General features: G+C 39.7%; 1 protein-coding gene and 1 long non-coding RNA gene across 2 annotated transcripts in view; one reads left to right on the top strand and one right to left on the bottom strand.

Annotated features, from left to right (window-relative positions):
- LOC123376254 overlaps positions 1–18,913 on the top strand; it is a 35,671-nt gene that overhangs the window by 8,532 nt on the left and 8,226 nt on the right. Inside the window, exons 2-5 of the long non-coding RNA XR_006581732.1 lie at positions 5,865–5,906; positions 9,126–9,233; positions 13,581–13,720; positions 13,966–14,144. This is a non-coding gene — a long non-coding RNA (uncharacterized LOC123376254). The remainder of the gene's footprint in view (positions 1–5,864; positions 5,907–9,125; positions 9,234–13,580; positions 13,721–13,965; positions 14,145–18,913) is intronic.
- CCDC18 (coiled-coil domain containing 18) overlaps positions 4,308–18,913 on the bottom strand; it is a 92,145-nt gene continuing 77,539 nt past the window's right edge. Inside the window, exons 29-33 of the mRNA XM_045028131.1 lie at positions 15,412–15,573; positions 13,518–13,697; positions 11,696–11,789; positions 9,722–9,905; positions 4,308–5,500 (exon numbers count right to left, since the gene is read on the bottom strand). Of these exons, the coding sequence (XP_044884066.1) occupies positions 5,267–5,500; positions 9,722–9,905; positions 11,696–11,789; positions 13,518–13,697; positions 15,412–15,573 (854 nt within the window). The 3' untranslated portion in view covers positions 4,308–5,266. The remainder of the gene's footprint in view (positions 5,501–9,721; positions 9,906–11,695; positions 11,790–13,517; positions 13,698–15,411; positions 15,574–18,913) is intronic.

Genomic DNA, 18,913 nt, shown 5'->3' with positions numbered 1-18,913 from the left:
TGTGCGTTCCTGTACCAGCTGCTCCAAGAAGCAGTCATTTAAAGTATCAAGAAATTTTGTCTCTGCAGTTCATCCTGAGGTGACATGCATATCCAGTTGATATGGGGATAATTGAAATCCCTCACTATTATTGAGTTGTTTATTTTGATAGCCTCTCTAATCTCCCTTAGCATTTCATAGTCACTATCACTGTCCTGGTCAGGTGGTCGATAATAAATCCCTACTGTTATTTTCTTATTAGAGCATGGAATTACTATCCATAGAGATTCTATGGAACGTGGATTCATTTAAGATTTTTACTTCATTTGATTCTACATTTTCTTTCATATATATTGCCACTCCCCTGCCTCCCCCCCCAACCTGTTCTGTCCATCCAATATATTTTGTACCCTGGAATGACTGTGTCCCATTGATTGTCCTCACTCCACCAGGTTTCTGTGATGCCTATTTTATCAATATCCTCCTTTAACATGAGGCACTCTAGTTCACCCATCTTATTATTTAGACTTCTAGCATTTGTGTACAAGCACTTTAAAAACTTGTCACTGTTTAGTTGTCTGCCCTTTTCTGATTTTATGTGAATGTTTCTCGTCTGATCTGGCCCATACTTTATCCTCTTCCATCCTCTCCTCCTGACTAAAACCTAGAGAATCTCTATCAATAGACTCTCCTCTAAGAGAAGTCTCTGTCTGATCCACGTGCTCCTCTGCGGCAATCGACTTTCCCCTATCTCTTAGATTAAAAACTGCTCTACAACCTTTTTAATGTTAAGTGTCAGCAGTCTGGATCCACTTTGGTTTAGGTGGAGCTCATCCTTCCTGGATAGGCTCCCCCTATCCCAAACGTTTCCCCCGTTCCTAATAAATCTAAACCCCTGCTCCGTACACCATCATCTTATCCACGCATTGAGACTCTGAAGCTCTGCTTGCCTATCTGGCCCTGCACATGGAACTGGAAGCATTTCTGAGAATGCCACCATAGAGGTCCTGGATTTCAGTCTCTTTCCTAAATTTGTCCTCCAGGACATCTCTCCTACCCTTCACTATGTCATTGGTACCTATATGTACCATGACTACCAGCTCCTCCCCAGCACGACATATAAGTCTATCTAGATGCTGCAGGAGATCCGCAACCTTCTCACCAGGTAGGCAAGTCACCATACATGAATATGATACGTGTGTGTACACTAGAATCATTTAATGTTTTTTCCTATAACTTTGCCAAGTGTCAGAAGTAATTGCGTGAACATCAGTATGACAATACTTAGCATAGAATATTTCAGCAATTTCTTGGAGCTGCTTTTTCTGAAACTGACAAGGGGAAAAGGAATTCTTGATTTAGTCCTAAGTGAAATACAGGATTTGGTTCAAGAGGTGAATATAGGTGAACCACTAGATAATAGGATTAATGTAAGTAAATTTAACACAGTTGTAGGGGAAAAATGCTAAAAAAACCCACCACAGTAGCATTTAACTTAAAAAAGGGGAACTCCACACAAAAATGAGGAAGCTAGTTAAATGGAAATAAAAAGGAACAGTCACAAGGATGAAATGCCTGCAAACAGCATGGAGGCTATTTAAAAACACCATAATAGTGGCTCAAACTAAATGCATATCCTAGCCAAAAAATTTCAACAATGGTCAAACAGCAGAGTAAAAGAAGCAGTTAGATTTAAAAAATACAGCCTTTAAAAATTAGAAGCCCAATCCTCGTGAGGAAAATAGAAACTGGTAAATCAAGTGTAAAACTATAACAGGGCAGGCCAAGCAAGAATTTGAAGAGCAACTAGTTAAGGACACAAAAACTAACAACAAAATTGTTTTTTTTTTTTAAGGACATCAGAAGCAGGAAGCCTGCCAAACAGTGGGGGCACTGGGTGATTGAGGTGCTAATGGAGCACTCAAGATGAGGCTTTTTCAGAGAAGCTAAATTAATTCTTTGCATCAGTCTTCACTGCAGAGGATATGGGAGAGAGTCAGACATCAGAGCCATTCTTTTTAGGAGACAAATCTGAGGAACTGTTCCAGATTGAAATTGATTCAACGAACAGTAATAAGGCACCGGGACCAGATGGTATTCAGCCAAGAATTCCAAAGGAACTCATACCACAATTAGTAGTTCTATAATTTAATGTATGTAACCTACTGCTTAAATTAGCTTGTGTGCTAGAGGGTAGGTAGCATAATGCCTTTTTTTAAAAAAAGGCTCCAGAGCTGATCCTGGCAATTACAGGGTGGTAAGCCTACTTCATTACCAGGCAAATTAGTTTAAACTATAATAAAATTATCAGATATAGTTGGGGAAAAGTCAGCATGGTTGACCTTTAGAAAGGGAAATCATGCTTCACCAACCTATTAGCATTCTTTGAATGAGTCAGCAAGCATGTGGATATAGTATACTTGCCAAAAGCTTTCTGAAAGTCCAAGCTCCCTCAGTAAAGGCTCTTAAGCAAACTAAGCAGTCATGGGATAAGACAGAAGGTCCTCTCATAAATCAGCAACTGTTAAGTAAGCTATGAAAAAAAAAAGGGTAGGAATAAATATTTTCACAATGGAGAGGTAAATAGCAGGGTCCCTCAAATATCTATACTGGGACCTGTGCTGTTCAACATACTCATAAATGATCTGGAAAAAAAGGATGACTAGTAAGGTGGCAAAATTTGCAGATGATACAAAGTTACTCAAGAGATTAAAATTGGAAAAAGTGCAGGGAAGGGCAATGAGAATGATTAGTGGTGTGGAGCAGCTTCCAGGAGGAGAGATTAAAATGACTGGCACCGCTCAGCTAAAAAAAGAGGCAGTTAAGGGGGGCTATGATTGAGGTCTAGAAAATCATAAATGGTATGGAGAAAGTGAATAAAGAAGTGTTACTTATCCCTTCACCTAAAACAAGAACTAGGTGTCACCTCATGAAATGAATAGGCAGTAGATTTAAAACAAAAGGAAGTACTACTTCACACAACCTTGTGGAACTTGTAGCCATGGGATGTTGTGAAGGCCAAAAGCATAACTGGCTTAAAAAAGAAAAAAAAAAAAGAGAAGTTCATGGAGGGCAGGTCCATCAATGGCTATTAGTCAAGATGGTCAGGGATGCAACCCTAAACCTCCAACTGCCAGAAGCTGTGACTGGACAACAGAGGATGGATCAGTCAATCGCCCCATTCTGTTCATGCCCTCTGAAGCATCTGGCACTAGCTACTGTCAGAGATAAGATACTGGGCTAGATGGACCATTGGTCTGACCCTGTATGGCCATTCTTATGTTCAGTTTTTGACAATTAACTTTTCGTTAAAGTTCTTCAAAAAAGCAGGACCTTATAAAAAGCAAGTGTTATAATAGCATATCTTGGTCTTAAATATGTAATTTGTATATTTAAATTCTGTTATGATTAATTGATTGGAAACCAAATTTTTCATACCCATTTCAGTAAAGCAACATGAAATTTAAAGGAATACTGTTGCATTCAGTTTAAAATTTGACAAATTTAAAATTATTCTGTCTGATGACAAACATTCTTTGAATTCTAAATATTAAAGAAAAAAGTGCTGTGTTGCTGAGATATTTAAAAAAAATCCCACTATGTATAACCCAAGCATGTCATAGCAGTCAGCAAATCCTATTCCCAAGAACACTGCCAATCTTATCAAAGCTACTGGTACATCTATGTACATACATACATACATACACCCATGCTCCAGACACTCATATATAGCTGTAAATGAAGTGGAGCTACAAGCCAACATTTTCAAACCTGAAAGCGTAAAGACATTTAGATGTCTAGCCAACTCCTATGAAATTTTCAAATGTGGGTGCCTAAAGCCAGTGTCTTAAATCCACATTTTGACATTTTAGATCAGTAGTGGGGAACCTGTGGCCTGTGGGCCACATGCGGGCCACCAGACAGTTTGTTTACATTTGCACAGCTGCCTGCAGCTCCCAGTGTCCGTAGTTCACTGTTCCCGGCCAATGGGAGCTGCGGGAAGTGGTGTGGGCCACAGAGACGTGTTGGCCACCACTTCCCACAGCTCCCATTGGCCAGGAACTGTGAACCGCGGCCACTGGGACCTGCGGGTGGCCGTGCAAATGTAAACAAACTATGGTGGCCCGCCAGCCGATTACCCTGACGGGCTGCAGGTTGTCCACCACTGATTTAGATAGTGCTCTGATTTCCAAAGGTGCTGAGCACATGTAACTTGCACTGACTTCAATGGGAGCTGCAGGTGCACAGCACCATTGAAAAATCAGATCACTTCTATCTAGATGTCTAAATATGGATTTAGGAGCCTAGCTTTAGGCCCTCAGGTTTGAAAATTTTGATTATATTAATTTGTGTTCCCTAAGAAAGCACAGAAATAATCATAAGCCATTCACCATTATCATAGAAGTTGACTATAATATGTATGTCTATATTTTAGGCATCTTCAATATATTTTAAAACTATAACAATGCTTGCACTTACGTTTCTAACAAGTAGTTTATTCTAATCCTTTTAAATACCGGTAGAAGTATAGCACTATAGAACAAGGTGTTAAGTGATTTAAAAATCACTAGAACATTAGCAAAGCAATTCAATATGTTTTACAATACTAACAAATCAGGTTTTTCTACAAATAAGATATACACAGAGTACTAATCTCAGGCCACGTCTACATTACCTGCCGGATTGGCGGGTAGTAATCGATCTATTGGGGATCGATTTATCGCGTCTCATCTAGATGTGATAAATTGATCCCTGAATCTACGCCAGTAATCCACCTTGGCTGGAGGAGTAAGCGGAGTCGACAGGGGAGCTGCGGCAGTCGACTTGCCACCATGAGGACAGCCAGGTAAGTCGAACTAAGATACTTCGACTTCAGCTACGCTATCTGAAGTTGCGTATCTTAGATCGATTTCCCCCCCCAGTGTAGACCAGCCCTCAGTATCTTTTCTTTTTAATTCTAATAAATGCTGAAGGTCGCTGTTTGATAATTGATTTGTTGATGTTCAGAAAAAGTGGTCATAAATTTCTACCAGGAACAACTCTGGAAATAGAATATACAGCCAAGATTACTGAGAATAACTGCCATGGGTCAAACATTTTACTTTCAAAGCATTGGAACCTTGAAGTTCAAAATAAGTTAATCAACATTAATACCTCAATTAAGCTCACTAACCAACATTTTGAATGTCTTTTTGTAATAAATTATATTGCAAAGCTATTTTTCAAAACAGTATATCAGCAGTGACTAGAACTAGTGATCCAAATGCACACAGTAGCATACATATATTCATTGTGAAGGGTTGCCCAAATCAAAGCTTTTTCTGCTTCTCCACCTTAGCAGTTTGATGAAGTTAAGACTTGCACTGAAGATTTTATCATGCTGAAAAACCATTTTGTAGAAGGTATCAATAGGTAAATCTCCATTAGGATCTGCATATTTCAAGGTTGTCATTGGTGTGTACAGGGTGTTGGTCTGATGGCGAAAAGGTGGATTTTCTGCAAGAATTATCTTTACTGTATGCTGTTAGAATGAGAAATAGGATTGTTAGAGAACATCATTTATCCAAATAGATGTGCAAGAATCAACAAACAGAATGACTGAGCAAAGTGCCAAAGGTAGCTTTGTAAAATCCTTTAGGAAATTTGACCACATTTTAATCAGGCAGTTAATCATTAAGATTTTCTTAGGATAATTTAGAAACCTCTAAAAACATGTTTCTCTTTGAGGCTAATCAACATAATTTTATTTTCCAACTTTATGAGAAAATATAGTGGAAGTTTATATTTAACAAAAGTAATATATTTACTATTTAGAACATTTTAATTTGAGATAAGTGGTGGAATATGTGATTAGAAAACCAGAAATCTGTTTTTTACCCCCACAGGGATTTTTCTCTAAAACTTGCTATGTGCAGCAATAAGACAAGGTAGGTAAGGTGGTATCTTTTATTAAACGAACTTCTGTTGGTGGAAGGTACAAGGTTTTGAGCTACACAGACATGTATCAGTGACATTTTCAGAGAATCTTTAATACTAATACTGCATCTAGTGCCAACATCAGTCCCATTTCTGAGTACAATCATTTCCTGCTCTTGGAAGTATTGGGCAAGCAGCATGGAGGTGATCAGTATGTTTGCTTGAACCTTTTATTCTTTAAAAAGCATCATAATGATTAAATTCTGGCCCAGCTTCAGTGGGGCTCCAAGGGCTAAGCATTTTGGTTTTTCTTTTTTATTTCAGATGTGTATTGAGGGAACTTCAGCACAGAGTGGTTTCTTGACTAAAGCTAAAACCTACTATGTAAACTACCAAAAAAGGCTCTAATACTAATTCCCAATTTGGTGCAAAATAGTCAAAAAAAAATTTTTTAATTGCTAGCTGGCTCCAATCTACTGCAGCACTGAACTTGGGTCTCCTACCTTTAATCCTTTCCATCTCTTTGATAGCTTTGTATAGGGTTCTATATGTAAGGGGTTTGTGACTCCAATGATCACTGCTGGTTAGCAATTCTGTGCTCATGCCCAAAGGCTTGTGTGTCTGTGTTCTTTAAACCTGTACATAGTGTTGTATGATATGCAATGCATGCTGAACAAATGACAAGTTCCTGTCTCAAAGACCTTAAGAGTCTAAAAACAAAAGAAAAGTAGAGTAAGCAAGTGGTGACTAAAGCAGGAGCACTTCATGGAGCAGGTTTTCAGGATATTTTTGAAGGTCAAGGAGAAACTTCTCAAACATTAGTTGAGAACATATGGAGGTGGTAAAAAAGAGGACATGAAATTAGATGTAGGCAAAGGAGAGAAAGGAGGTGGTCAGATAAGCATGGGTGAAGCAGAGAAAGTGCAGGGTGAGACCCAGAGAGCATCTTCACTGCAGAGTTAACTTGGCTCTTGCTTGAGTTTTACCCCTATCCCATTTCCCTCTCTCTCTCTCTCTCTCTCTCGCACCCCTCTGACCCAAGTTTGGTTGTGCTTTGCACCCAAGCTACCTGGCTCAATACACTAAAGCCAGAGTGGTACTTTCATTCAGGCTGGTAAACTGCCCACTTTTCAGTGAGGACACACACAGAACCCCTCAAGTGCTGATAAATGTCCAGTGCTTTCCCACAATTCCCCGTGTGTGCCCAAAAGGACAGACAAGTTTTCCCAGAATTCACTCAGAGAGAATCAGACTGGCTTAGTGTACTGCAGTGCTAAGAACCATGGGATATAATCCCAGAAGGTTTAGCACCTCAAGCGGGTGAGTACAATGCTAACTCATCTCAAGCGTGGCTTTGCAGCATGGCCATTCACACCCAAGCTAGGCAAACTTGCATGTTGATCCTCTGGGTAAATTCTGCAATGAAGACATATTATGCAGGTTGAAGTGAGGGCAGGAGTTTGATTCTGAGTTAGAAGCTGTCATAAATATAAAGGGAAGGGTAACCACTTTTCTGTATACGGTACTATAAAATCCCTCCTGGCCAGAGGCACAAAATACTTTTACCTGTAAAGGGTTAAGAAGCTCAGGTAACCTAGCTGGCACCTGACCAAAAGTACCAATAAAGGGACAAGATATTTTCAAATCTGGGGAGGGGGAAAAGGCTTTGTTTTGTCTGTTCTTGGTCTGTCAGTTGTGTGTGCTTGCCGGAGAAAGATCAAGAAAGCAAGCTATCCAACTCCATTAGTAAGTACTAGCGAAGAAATGCGTTAGATTACTTTTATTTTGGCTTGTGATTTTCCTTGTCTAGAGGGAAGTTTATCCCTGGATTTGTAACTTTAAGGTTTTGCCTAGAGGGGAGATCCTCTATGTTCTTGAGTCTTTTGTTATTCTGTAAAGTACCTACCATCCCTATTTTACAGAGGTGATTCCTTTACATTTTCTTTAATTAAAATTCTTCCTTTAAGAGCCTGATTGTTTTTTCATTGTTTTAAGATCTTAGGATTTGGGTCTCTGTTCACCTGTACCAATTGGTGAAGATATTATTCTCAAGCCTCCCCAGGAAAGGGGGTGTAGGGGTTTGGGGGGATATTTGGGGAAGGTAGGGCTCCAAGTGGCCCTCCCTAAATGTTTGTTTAAATCCCTTGGTGGTGGCAGCATTACTTAATCCAAGGAATAGGGGAGTTTTTAACCTAAGCTGGTAGAAATAAGCTTAGGGGGTCTTTCATGCCAGTCCCCACATCTGTACCCCAGAGTTCAGAGTGGGGAGGGAGCCCTGACAGAAGCTCTTGCTTAGGAGCACTCAGTCTAAAGGAAGGGTCTCTGCTGATTTGTTGTTTGTTGAAACTACAAGTGTTTGTCTAGGAAACTGAAGACAGAGAGATATTTTCAATTTGGCAGGCAAAGAGCAAGTTATCTCAATTTCAGTTGGAGTAACATACATATCCTTGTACGCCAACATCAGAATGTAGTTGTAAAGTTCTAGCTGAACTCACTTATCTGGAAGAATTAATTGCATGCATCTAAGTTTTCCAACTATATATTGCTGTAAATAAAAGCTACTGAAGTGCTTTATCATTCAGAAAGTGATTAAATGTGGAATTATTAAAAATAAAATATTAAATACAGAACAAGTCTGAATTCACAGATATGGTATCAAATGTGTGAATCAGGATGTTTCATATTTACCAGTTTACAAACAACATGAGATTCAGGAGCCTGACACTATTTAAATCAAATACAAATTAAAAAAATATATTGTGTGGGATTTTCAAAAGTGCTCAGTGTTGGCCTACCTTTGCTCTCATTGAAGTCAGCGGTAAAGCTCTCATTAACTTCAGTGGGAGCAGTGTTATGCCAATGTTGAGGGTGTTAAGAGTCACACCCTATAGGTCTAAGGCAAGACACAAACAAAATCAGTGGGACTCTATGTAGGTTTCTGGATTCCGCACAGGCAGATCCTGCCAAGGAAGAGTCTTATTGAAGTGAATATGGCTGTGTAAATGCATACGAATCTGTGTGCACAAAACCAGTTGCAGGATCAGGGCCTTAGTGAGTATTTCGTATATTGGAGGCGGACTGTGTGTCTGACCTTCACTAATGCTGCTCACAAACATTTAGAATCCATTTCTGCTCTTAGATTCCAAGATGCCCTCAATCACACACTGTCATTTTTAACTTATGGTTGATCTGAAGGCTGAAAACTTTCCTGTATTTCCACCTCTCCACAGTGATTCAGGCCTTTGTAACCTCAAGCATTCATTTACCCTAGAGTTCTACTTTGGCCTACTTTTGAAGAGCATGTCAGCCGGCACAATGCAACAGCTTAAATTTGAGATGTAAGTCTATAAGACAACTCTACGTTGTCTACCTATTTGCTTCTAGAAGCAGTTCATGGTGTTGGTTGTGGTCTATAAACCCTCAAATACAGAGATTGCCTCCAGCAATGTTCTGCTGTGACCTGCTGGTGCATTTCTGTTGTTGGTTCCTGGGATAGTCTGGTGGACTTCACATGGACGTAGGGGGGTTGCACTAGTGGAATCTGAGCAAGAGAGGGGCCATAAACAATGGTAGTCACCCATCTAGATTTCTGGTGACTGTGCACACTGGTATCATTCTGACTTCACTGGGTAGTTAGATCACATTGCAACTATCCACTCAATGGTATTAGAGATTAAAAGTCACAGTTGCCTTTTAAAACTGGGAGAACTTCATATTCTTTCTAAATTCTAGATCCAGTAATTTCTTGAGGTTGTGCTTAATGAAGTCTAGTGGGTCGAACCAAACAGAGCATTCTAAGACTACACAAAATAATTTGACTAATTACCTCTGCTATGTCCTCTGCACTCTGTCCCAGGATTTGGAAAATCTGTTTGTAATTTTTAAGGTAAATATTAGTAAACATGTCAGCAGTTTCTTCATCAGCAGCCGAAAGATCCATTTTCATTCCATCTTCAAACACCTTTTTTTCAAATTCTGTGATCACTGGGCCTGGCTCAATCAGACTTAGCCTGTTACAAGAACAATAATATATTGGTGATCTGTCCTCCTGTATGGGAAATGTGTAAAGCTATCCTTTATATAGGTAATGAGTGGCTGCAAATAAATGAGCCAGAACCAGACTAACACGGCTACCCCTCTGATACTTGCAAATAAATGAGCACTTGTTAACATTTTTTAAATAGTAAATTCTTTAAGGGGGAGATCCATACCACAGCTCTTGCCCTGAGTATCTCAGACAGGCACTGGGGGTTTCCATTGGAGAAGAACACTGGCTGCACTGCTGGGGAGCAATGGAACTATCAGTCTATGACAGAAGTGGAAGCAGGAGACAAAGCCCTCTCAGCTGCTGGCTCACAGCTGTGAATCTCTGCAACAAGACTTAAAAATGATCATAAACCTCACTGCCTTCTGGACAAAGTGCTAGATGGATCTCCTTGCCATCTCTCCTACATAGTAATAATCGTAGAAGTATTTAAAAGAAAGAGAGAGATCTCTTTGGTTACCTCTTGGGTGTATATAATTCTGGAAGGCACTCTTATTCTGTGGTACCCACAAAGTACAGCATAAATGCTTAGGCAGAAAGTCCAGCTGCCCAGACTTTTGCTGCTGTTGAGCTCGCTGGACCTATGGAGGAGGAGCAGGATTTGCCCAGAAGTGCATAATAGTAAAGCTAAGAAATACTTAAGGTCCCTGCACCAGTTCTTTCTCCAGCTCCATTCTCAAGTTTTAAGTATGCCAAGTCCTTCCTGTTTACAACCAGTTATCTATTGAACAAGGTTTTTGTACAGCAGATTTCTGGCCAGTTCTGTGGCTAGGTTAGACTGTTAATGAATATCTGTACTTTGCCCCTTATTCCTAAGGCTATACCACGCTACTGATTTTTAAGCAGAACTTCCAAATTAAAAATTCTGCACAGTGCTGACCCTGCTTATGTTATCACTGGTCACTAGCCAATTTCACATTTCTCCATGCAAACTTTTTCTTCTTCCTTCTTCCATGCTGCCTCCTATGCCTGGAATGTCCTCTAACCCTATATGCCACAAACATTTCTTATCTCCTTTAAACCCCTTCTCAGAGCCCACCTATTTAAACATACAGTAATTTTCTAATAAATTCTCATTAAAAATAAAATTAAATTGTAAGTAATGATATACAAAAGTTATGAACTGCCATGTAAGCTACCTCACAATCTTATTTTGTGCATCCCTCCTGCTCACGCTGTATTCACTTAGACTGTAGGCATCTCCTCTTTCTGTCTTGCTTGATTTCCACTGCAAACTCTTTGAGGCAAGGCCTATGTTTTTATTCACTATTTAAAGTGCTACATACCACTATGTTGTTATATAAACGTCTCCAATAATCATTATAACGAAAGTCATTATGGATCATTCTCACTAATGTATCTGGGTAGTACAGATTAGAGAAAACATTCTCTTTGAGGCACACATATTACATGACCACATCCCCACAGTACTGTAGATGAGAGCCCAGGTTTCCAGGCATGTATATGAAAGCTATACATATTTTTTCAAAGCTAAACTTACTCTTAGTCTGAATGCTGTAGGTCATGTTTATTTTGTGATTTAAACATTTGCTGTCCTTTGGTGGGGAGGGCAAGGGAAAGAAGGTTTCAGTGGCTTCTTGTGAATGTATAGCTTCAATTCAAGAGGAAAAATTTTTCATCCTCTTTCTCCGGGATAGCAGCCTGCTATATAATGGCTGTACTACTGCTAGTAGCTCAAGGTATATTTTAAAGCACAGTCTGATATATAGCGCACACCTTTGTGTCAACACTTACTGAAGTTTAAACTTGAGTGCTTGTATGGCTAAACTTTCACAGAATCCTTCCACAGCAAATTTAGATGCAGCATAAACATCATTGAACAAAATACCTGAAGGCAAAAACAAAATTGTTACAGATCATGTTAAGATCATTTTAAGTTTTTGAGTGGCTAATATTTCCTAAAAAAATGTATAAGCTGTTTGTGGTTATAAGAGCATGAAAAAAAATTGTCACGATTTATGTTGGCCTAATTCAAGTTATGAAGATGTTAAAAACACTCCTACTAAATGCACTGGGGTGACCAAACTTTTTTTTTTTTTTTTTGGATACCTGCTGAGCAGTGATTGTCTTCTTTGTACCCTGACTATTATGATCCCTAGGTGCCATTGGCAACTGGGGCAGGTTAGAGCAGCCTTCGAGCTGTTCCTTGGCCATAGCTGAGGCTCTAGCACATGGTATTTATGTTAGATATTTTGTGGTCTGATACAGAGATCTACATATGTAATACAATTTATCGTTTGGCATGGCAGCTGTGTTGCAGTGCATGCAAGAGATATAAGATTTAGAAGATTTGGTTTTTCACTTCTTGGTGACTCGGAGGAGGCAATATACTATCCTCTAAGATGGATGGTGAGCATCATGTTGCTCATTAGCAACTCTTAGGGCAGGTCTACACTAAGGGCGGGGGTCGAACTAGGGTACGCAAGTTCAGCTATGTGAATAGCGTAGCTGAACTCGAAGTACCCTAGTTCGAACTACTCACCCGTCCGGACGCCGCGGGATCGAAGTCCGCGGCTCCAAGGTCGACTCCGCCACCGCCTTTTGCAGTGGTGGAGTACCGGAGTCGACCGCGGCGCTTCCGGAGTTCGAACTATCGCGTCTAGATCAGACGCGAAAGTTCGAACTCCGAGACGTCGAACTCACCGCGTCGACCCGGACGGTAAGTGTAGACTAGCCCTAAGTAGCCAAGGTTTTGACCCTACAACTGCCCACTCACATGAATAATCCTTAGGTGAGAGGCCCATTAAAGCTTTGAGACTATGCATACAAGTAAGATTATGTAGCAACCAAATTAAGAGCAACATTATCTGGCTCTAAAGTGAGGTCTATTTGATGGTTCCCCCTTGGGAGGTTAGTGGCAACACCAGGGTACCTAGTAAGAGGAAAAGCCTTACAGAAAGGAAATACTGATTTGACAGTCTGGGATATGGAGGACTTGGGACATGGAGGACTCCAATGGAAGTGAGAAAGGACCTGCTGATCAAACAATCAGAGAGTATTTCAGTCTGGAACTGCTGATTCCATCTTTTTGTTCTTTTTGGGGGAGGGGCAGAGAGAGAGTAGTGTTGGAAGACCAACTTTGTATATACTGTTTGTGTCAAATATGTGAATTACTAACAGACTGCATATGTACTAAATCTTTTTAAGGCAGAGCTTTTTATAAAGCTAGTTTCACAAGATATCTGTGCATTAAAAAGTGTATTAAAATGTGTTCATCTTTCCTCCATAGTCCCTTCAAGCGAGAGACAGAGACAAGTTTCCTATGAACTTACTTTGTGAAAAGAGCAAAATGCTACTTTCCAGAAAACTCAAACATAGTTTTTATGGTCCTAAATCTGCCAGCCTTACTCACAAGCAGTAGTACTTTACACTGCAAGTTGTCCCATTAAAATTAGTGAGAGTATTGACATATTACTCAGTGTGAGTAGGAATGTAGAACTGAAGCCCACGTTTGTAAACTGGAAACAATAGCTTAATATACTAGATTGCATTTTCTGAACTGAAAAATGTAAGCAAGCTTTAAATTATGAATAATTAGTACATAATAATACTTTGCCTTGTATTCCCATGACACTACTTATTATAACTATATGTCCACTCTTTCTCTTCTTCATATCAGGTAAAATCTCCTTCAAGAGTCGAACCAATCCAAAGAAGTTTGTATCCATCACAGTTCTCATCTCATCTATGGTCTGGCATTCAATAGGTCCAATGAGCCCCATTCCAGCATTGCTAACTGTACAGATGCAAAACACAGTAGTGAGTAGTAACTGCAATAAACATTAACTTGTCACTTTCACTGGAAACACATGGTAAAAATGAGTGACTGGAATAAGGTATTAAAACTCACAAGAGCAATTAATTATTCAGCTTCTTACTGAAACCTTGAGATTACATTTGACATGGAATGTCTTTGCTTTTACTCTAATACATTTTAAAATATCTGCTATTCTGAAGTATTTGTTTATTTCTGATTTATGCCTTACTTTTTTTCTTTAAATCAGGAAAGGGTAAGGGAAAAAATGAGCAAAAACTTCTCTAAACACCTCTACCCCGATATAACGCGACCCGCTATAACACAAATTCGGATATAACGCGGTAAAGCAGTGCTCCAGGGAGGTGGGGCTGCACACTCCAGCGGATCAAAGCAAGTTCGATATAACGCAGTTTCACCTATAACACGGTAAGATTTTTTGGCTCCCGAGGACAGCGTGATATCGGGGTAGAGGTGTATTTGCTTATAATTCAGTATTAAGAATTAGGGGCCCAAGCAAGTCTCAGTTTACTTCACTGGGTATCGGATCAGGCCTTAGTATGTTTGTTTGATATTTTTGGTCTACACTGTGTTTAGCCCTCATAATGTCAGTTTCTTTTTTAAAAAAAATGAACTGGCATCGGTTGAGAACTTTGTCACTATGTGGTGGTCAAGAGAAGATTCCATTTGAGTGCTTGTGGTTTCAGAAATGCAGAATGGTTGTGCCATAATATGAGCACTCCCTAGTAAGAAGTGGAATGTCAAATTGGAGCATAGTGCGATTTGCTGAAAATCATGTTAATTTGCACCTTGCTGTTCTGCTGCTCCCCGATCATCTCCCCTAAAAAGGCAGGCTCTACTTCCTCTGAGCCAAGATTTAAAAGCTGAGGGTGTAGTTAGTTGCCATATTAGGTTATATTTTGTAAAAATAAATTATATTACAGATAATTTACTAGTAAAGTATCAAATAAAATGGAACTATAACTTATTAGAAATTAACCATGTGCATTTGATGATGCATTAGTCTTTCTTTTAATTATTTATTCACTTACTTGCTAATTCACAAAGGATCACCCTATTGATTGTTAGTGTAAATAAATAGGGGTCTACTGTGTTCAGAGGGTAGAGGTGGTCTTAGGTCTCAAGTGCAGGATGGAGAGTCAGGAGATCCAAGTTCTTTTCTCAACCTTGCCACAGACATATTGTGTGATTTTTGTAGAAGACATTTGATCTCTTTGTGCCTGAATTCAATTACACCTCTACCCCACTATAACGCGACCCGATAGAACATGGGTTTGCGTATAGCGTGGTAGCAGCGGAGCTCTGGTGGCGCTTTAAAGGGTCCGGGGCTCCGGCTGCTGCGGGGAGCCTGGGCCCTTTAAATCACCGCTGGAGCCCTGCCGCTGCTACCCAGCTATAACACGGTAGGGATTTTTGGCTCCCCATGACCGTGTTATAGCGGGGTAGAGGTGTAATTAATATTTGTAAAATGGCTTGAGAATCTTGAATGGAAGACTTTATACTGTAGAAGTGTACAGTATTATTGGTGTTATTCATATATTTATACTTAAATCCATAAACATTTTTAGAAAGAATAATATGTTACTGAAATATCTCTGAAATATTTAAAAGGATCCTTAAATTAAATCTTGTATCCTGACTTTTCATCCATCTTTCATTTATGTTCATTACTTGCCTAGGATATCAATCCTTCTGTCAGGAATGCTACTGACGCAAGTTTTAATAGACTCTTCACTGCAGACATCCAGTTGTTTAATTTCCAGGGTTTTACCCAAGGTTCTGCCTGCAGCTTCTGCAAGTTTGTCCTTCCTGGTCAGATTCCTCATGGTAGCATACACTGTAAAGAATCATAAACAAGTAACCAGAAATGTAACTGCAGAGAAAGCTTTTCCTTTGAGAATGACAGCAGACAAGTTACAGTGCATACAACCTTTAAGTCCATATTTTAGTGCTTAGATATCTTGGTGATAGGGCCTTGATAACCTAAAACAGAGAGAATGTATTTTAATTTTTTTTATAGTGCTTCTAACTTTCCTAAATCAGATTTTGGGAAGGAGCGAATGGAGAAATAAACCATTTATACAGCCATGTTCATAGCTATGTGTTTTTATTTCTATATCAGTTAGGGAAGATATGGTAGAAAAACTAAGCCCAAGATTTTCAATAACGGGTGCCAAAGTTAGGCTCCTAAGTCCACATTTAGGCACCTAAATAATGAGTTAGAAGCCTATCTTTAGGCACCCATTTTTGAAAATCACAGCCAGTGTGTTTAGAAAAGCAGCCAGAATTTTACATGGAAGTGAAACAAATGATTCCTCAGATTGCAAAATCATTGGATTTTGCAAGATATTTATCAACGTATAGGTCAGCTTCAATATTACTGTGGCCTAATTACTCTAACTTCCATACAATCATTCCCTGGTGAGTAAGACACTTGCTGAGAGTAAACCTGATCTGAATTGTTAAATTCATTTAGTCAGCTACACACAATTGCAGCAAATATTTCCATTTTGTAAGGCAGACAGTGGAATCAAGTTTTCCCTCTCCTCCCTCATGGGAGTAAATGCAAGGAAGAAATACTGAATCCTGCCTCTCAGAAACAAATTGCTAATTTAATTAAGGGCTCCCAGACACAATGTTTTTTTCTCCTAAAATTAGCAATTGCATTTACACCAACAAGACTTTGCTAAGTGCCAAGTAAAGCTAGCTGTAGCTGTGAGAAGGACTAACCTGTAAAAAGGTACATTTATTTAGCATGCTGCAAATGCATCTTTGTTTTTTTAATTTAAAAAGTTTCCCTTTTTATACCACTGCCACATTTATCATCTGTTAATTTCAGATAAACATTTCATTTCAGTACAGTCACAGAATCACCATCTGTTCGTAGAAATTAGTACATTTGATTGCATTATATCTTCCTGTCAGGAAAGGGAGAATTAACAAGAGTGGAGAAGGGAAGCTGAACAGAATTCAGGTACAAACTGGTCAAAATCTATCCATCAGACGGTGAGACACCCAGCACTTAGTACAGTTCACTCTGTCACACCACAAAATGGAAGTGACTAACTACAAGGAAGACGCAGTACTGTGTGTTATTTAATTTCAGAAATATTACCTTTAAATCTTTTCTGTTCATCTCTGGCCATTCTTACAGCCAAGGCCAGTCCGATTCCTGAGGAGCAACCTGTGATGAGTACAGTTTTCTGAGCCATTATTTTCAGCTGGATGGCAGCAGATATAGTGGGAAGTCTTGCTACTCTGATGAACAATCACCTAAATATCGTGGCTACAGCTGAGTATTACTGGCCCTTTATGCTTTATCTACAGCTTCACTGAGCCAATAAAATGCACACCTGGACATTGTATGATTAGGGGGATAATCTCCAACTAGACACTAATAAATAGGAGCAGATGCTTCTGCATGGATACATAATCTGGATCAGAGGCTACTCTATGTACAGAACTAGGCAGCTGCCAAGGGCAGTAGATTTGGCGTGGCCACCCCTCTGTCAGGATGCAGGGGCAACTGGGCCAAATTTGAGTGGCACAGGGGACAGCACACTGACATTTTGCTTAGGGTGAAATATTGTCTTGAACAGCCTCTGATATGGATCATCAATGTACAGTATATCAACAAAATTATTACATCCATTTTAAAATCTTGCAAATCATTTGTGCCAAAAAGTTTTAAATAGTTGAATAATTAGGCTATGCATATCAAGGGAGGGAGGAGGAGTCACCATCTCCCTCACGTCATACTCTGCTGCTTCTATCACAGCTGCCAGTCATGCACAAGAGAGTGATTAGTGATCCATGCAGTCACAGATAAACTCTACCCTCCACATTAGGGTACAAAGGGTGCACGTGGCACATAGCTCCCTGCTGTTCAGGCCTCCTGTGCCAGGGTACTGGCTTCCTCCCCGTTCGTTTGTGTAACAGGACAACACTTATCCAAATTATAGTCAGATCTCTCCACAGCCACGGTGGTGGGGTCAGATGTTGTCCCTCAAAGAGGTACACAAGGGTTTAACCACAAAATGCCAATTGACTACATATTATTGATTGTTTGCAACTAAGAGTCCTAATACAGGGGGTCTCAAACTGGGGGTTGGGACCCCTCAGGGGGTCACAAGGTTATTACATGGGGGGGATCACGAGCTGTCAGCCTCTACCCCAAACTCCGCTTTGCATCCAGCATTTATAATGGTGTTAAATATATAAAAAAGTGTTTTTAATTTATAAGGAGGGTCGCACTCAGAGGCTTGCTATGAGAAAAGGGGTCACCAGTACAAAAGTTTGAGAACTACTGTCCTAATAGAACATCTGGAAGAAGTGAATTGGAAAAAGGAGCGTGGCTTTGAAGAGAGACAGAAAGATGACTGAACGCGCTTCAGAGTTTCCCCAACGTTCCACTTGCCTCTGCTCCCATCCAAAACATTTTATTGTTTTTCCCTATTTTTGCAGCTTTCCCTTGTTATTTGCAGTTTGCCTCTTTTCCCTGTTAGTTTCCAATGCTTTTACCTTTCCTTTTTAGTAAATTTTATATTACTATTAATTTACAACAAAACATGATTCTCATATGGAGAAAAGCTTAATTTAGTCACATATAGTCATAAATTTTAGTCTTTCACTAAAATATAAAGACTACTCACCTATAGCCAAAGTTGTTTGAAATGGACTCTGTCTATTCACGCTCAGGGGATGTGCCGACTGCGTGCAATTTAAGCTAATGGAACTTAAGCAATGATTGTTGGAACACTCCTCTGTCCCCTTTCTTACTCCCGTCAATGTTTGCAAACATCCTGAGTGCAAAGTTATGAAAAGGGGCATAGAACTCCAACCACCTCAGTTCTTTCCACCACTCCGTCAGGTTCCTTTTAGAAATTAGGACTCCAAGAAAGAGGGTAAGGAGGGGAGGGAATGTGAAATACGCACAGCAAATCTTAAAGAGTTCCAGTTACAGGTAAGTAACCTTAATTTCTTCCTCTAGTGAGTGACTTCTGCATATTCCCACATATGGGATAGTTTAGCAAACAGTAATCTCATAAGGAAGGATATGAAGTCCTAATTAAACAAAGACTGCAGAACTGCCCTGCCAAATCTAGCATTTGATTTGGATACCAAGTCTAGAGAATAATGTCTAGTGAAAGTCTGACTAGAACCCAAGGTTGCTGCCG

This window comes from Mauremys mutica, chromosome 8 (genome assembly GCF_020497125.1).
Source record: "Mauremys mutica isolate MM-2020 ecotype Southern chromosome 8, ASM2049712v1, whole genome shotgun sequence".
Lineage (NCBI taxonomy): Eukaryota > Metazoa > Chordata > Testudines > Geoemydidae > Mauremys > Mauremys mutica.
This window is presented reverse-complemented; position numbering and strand designations above follow the sequence as displayed.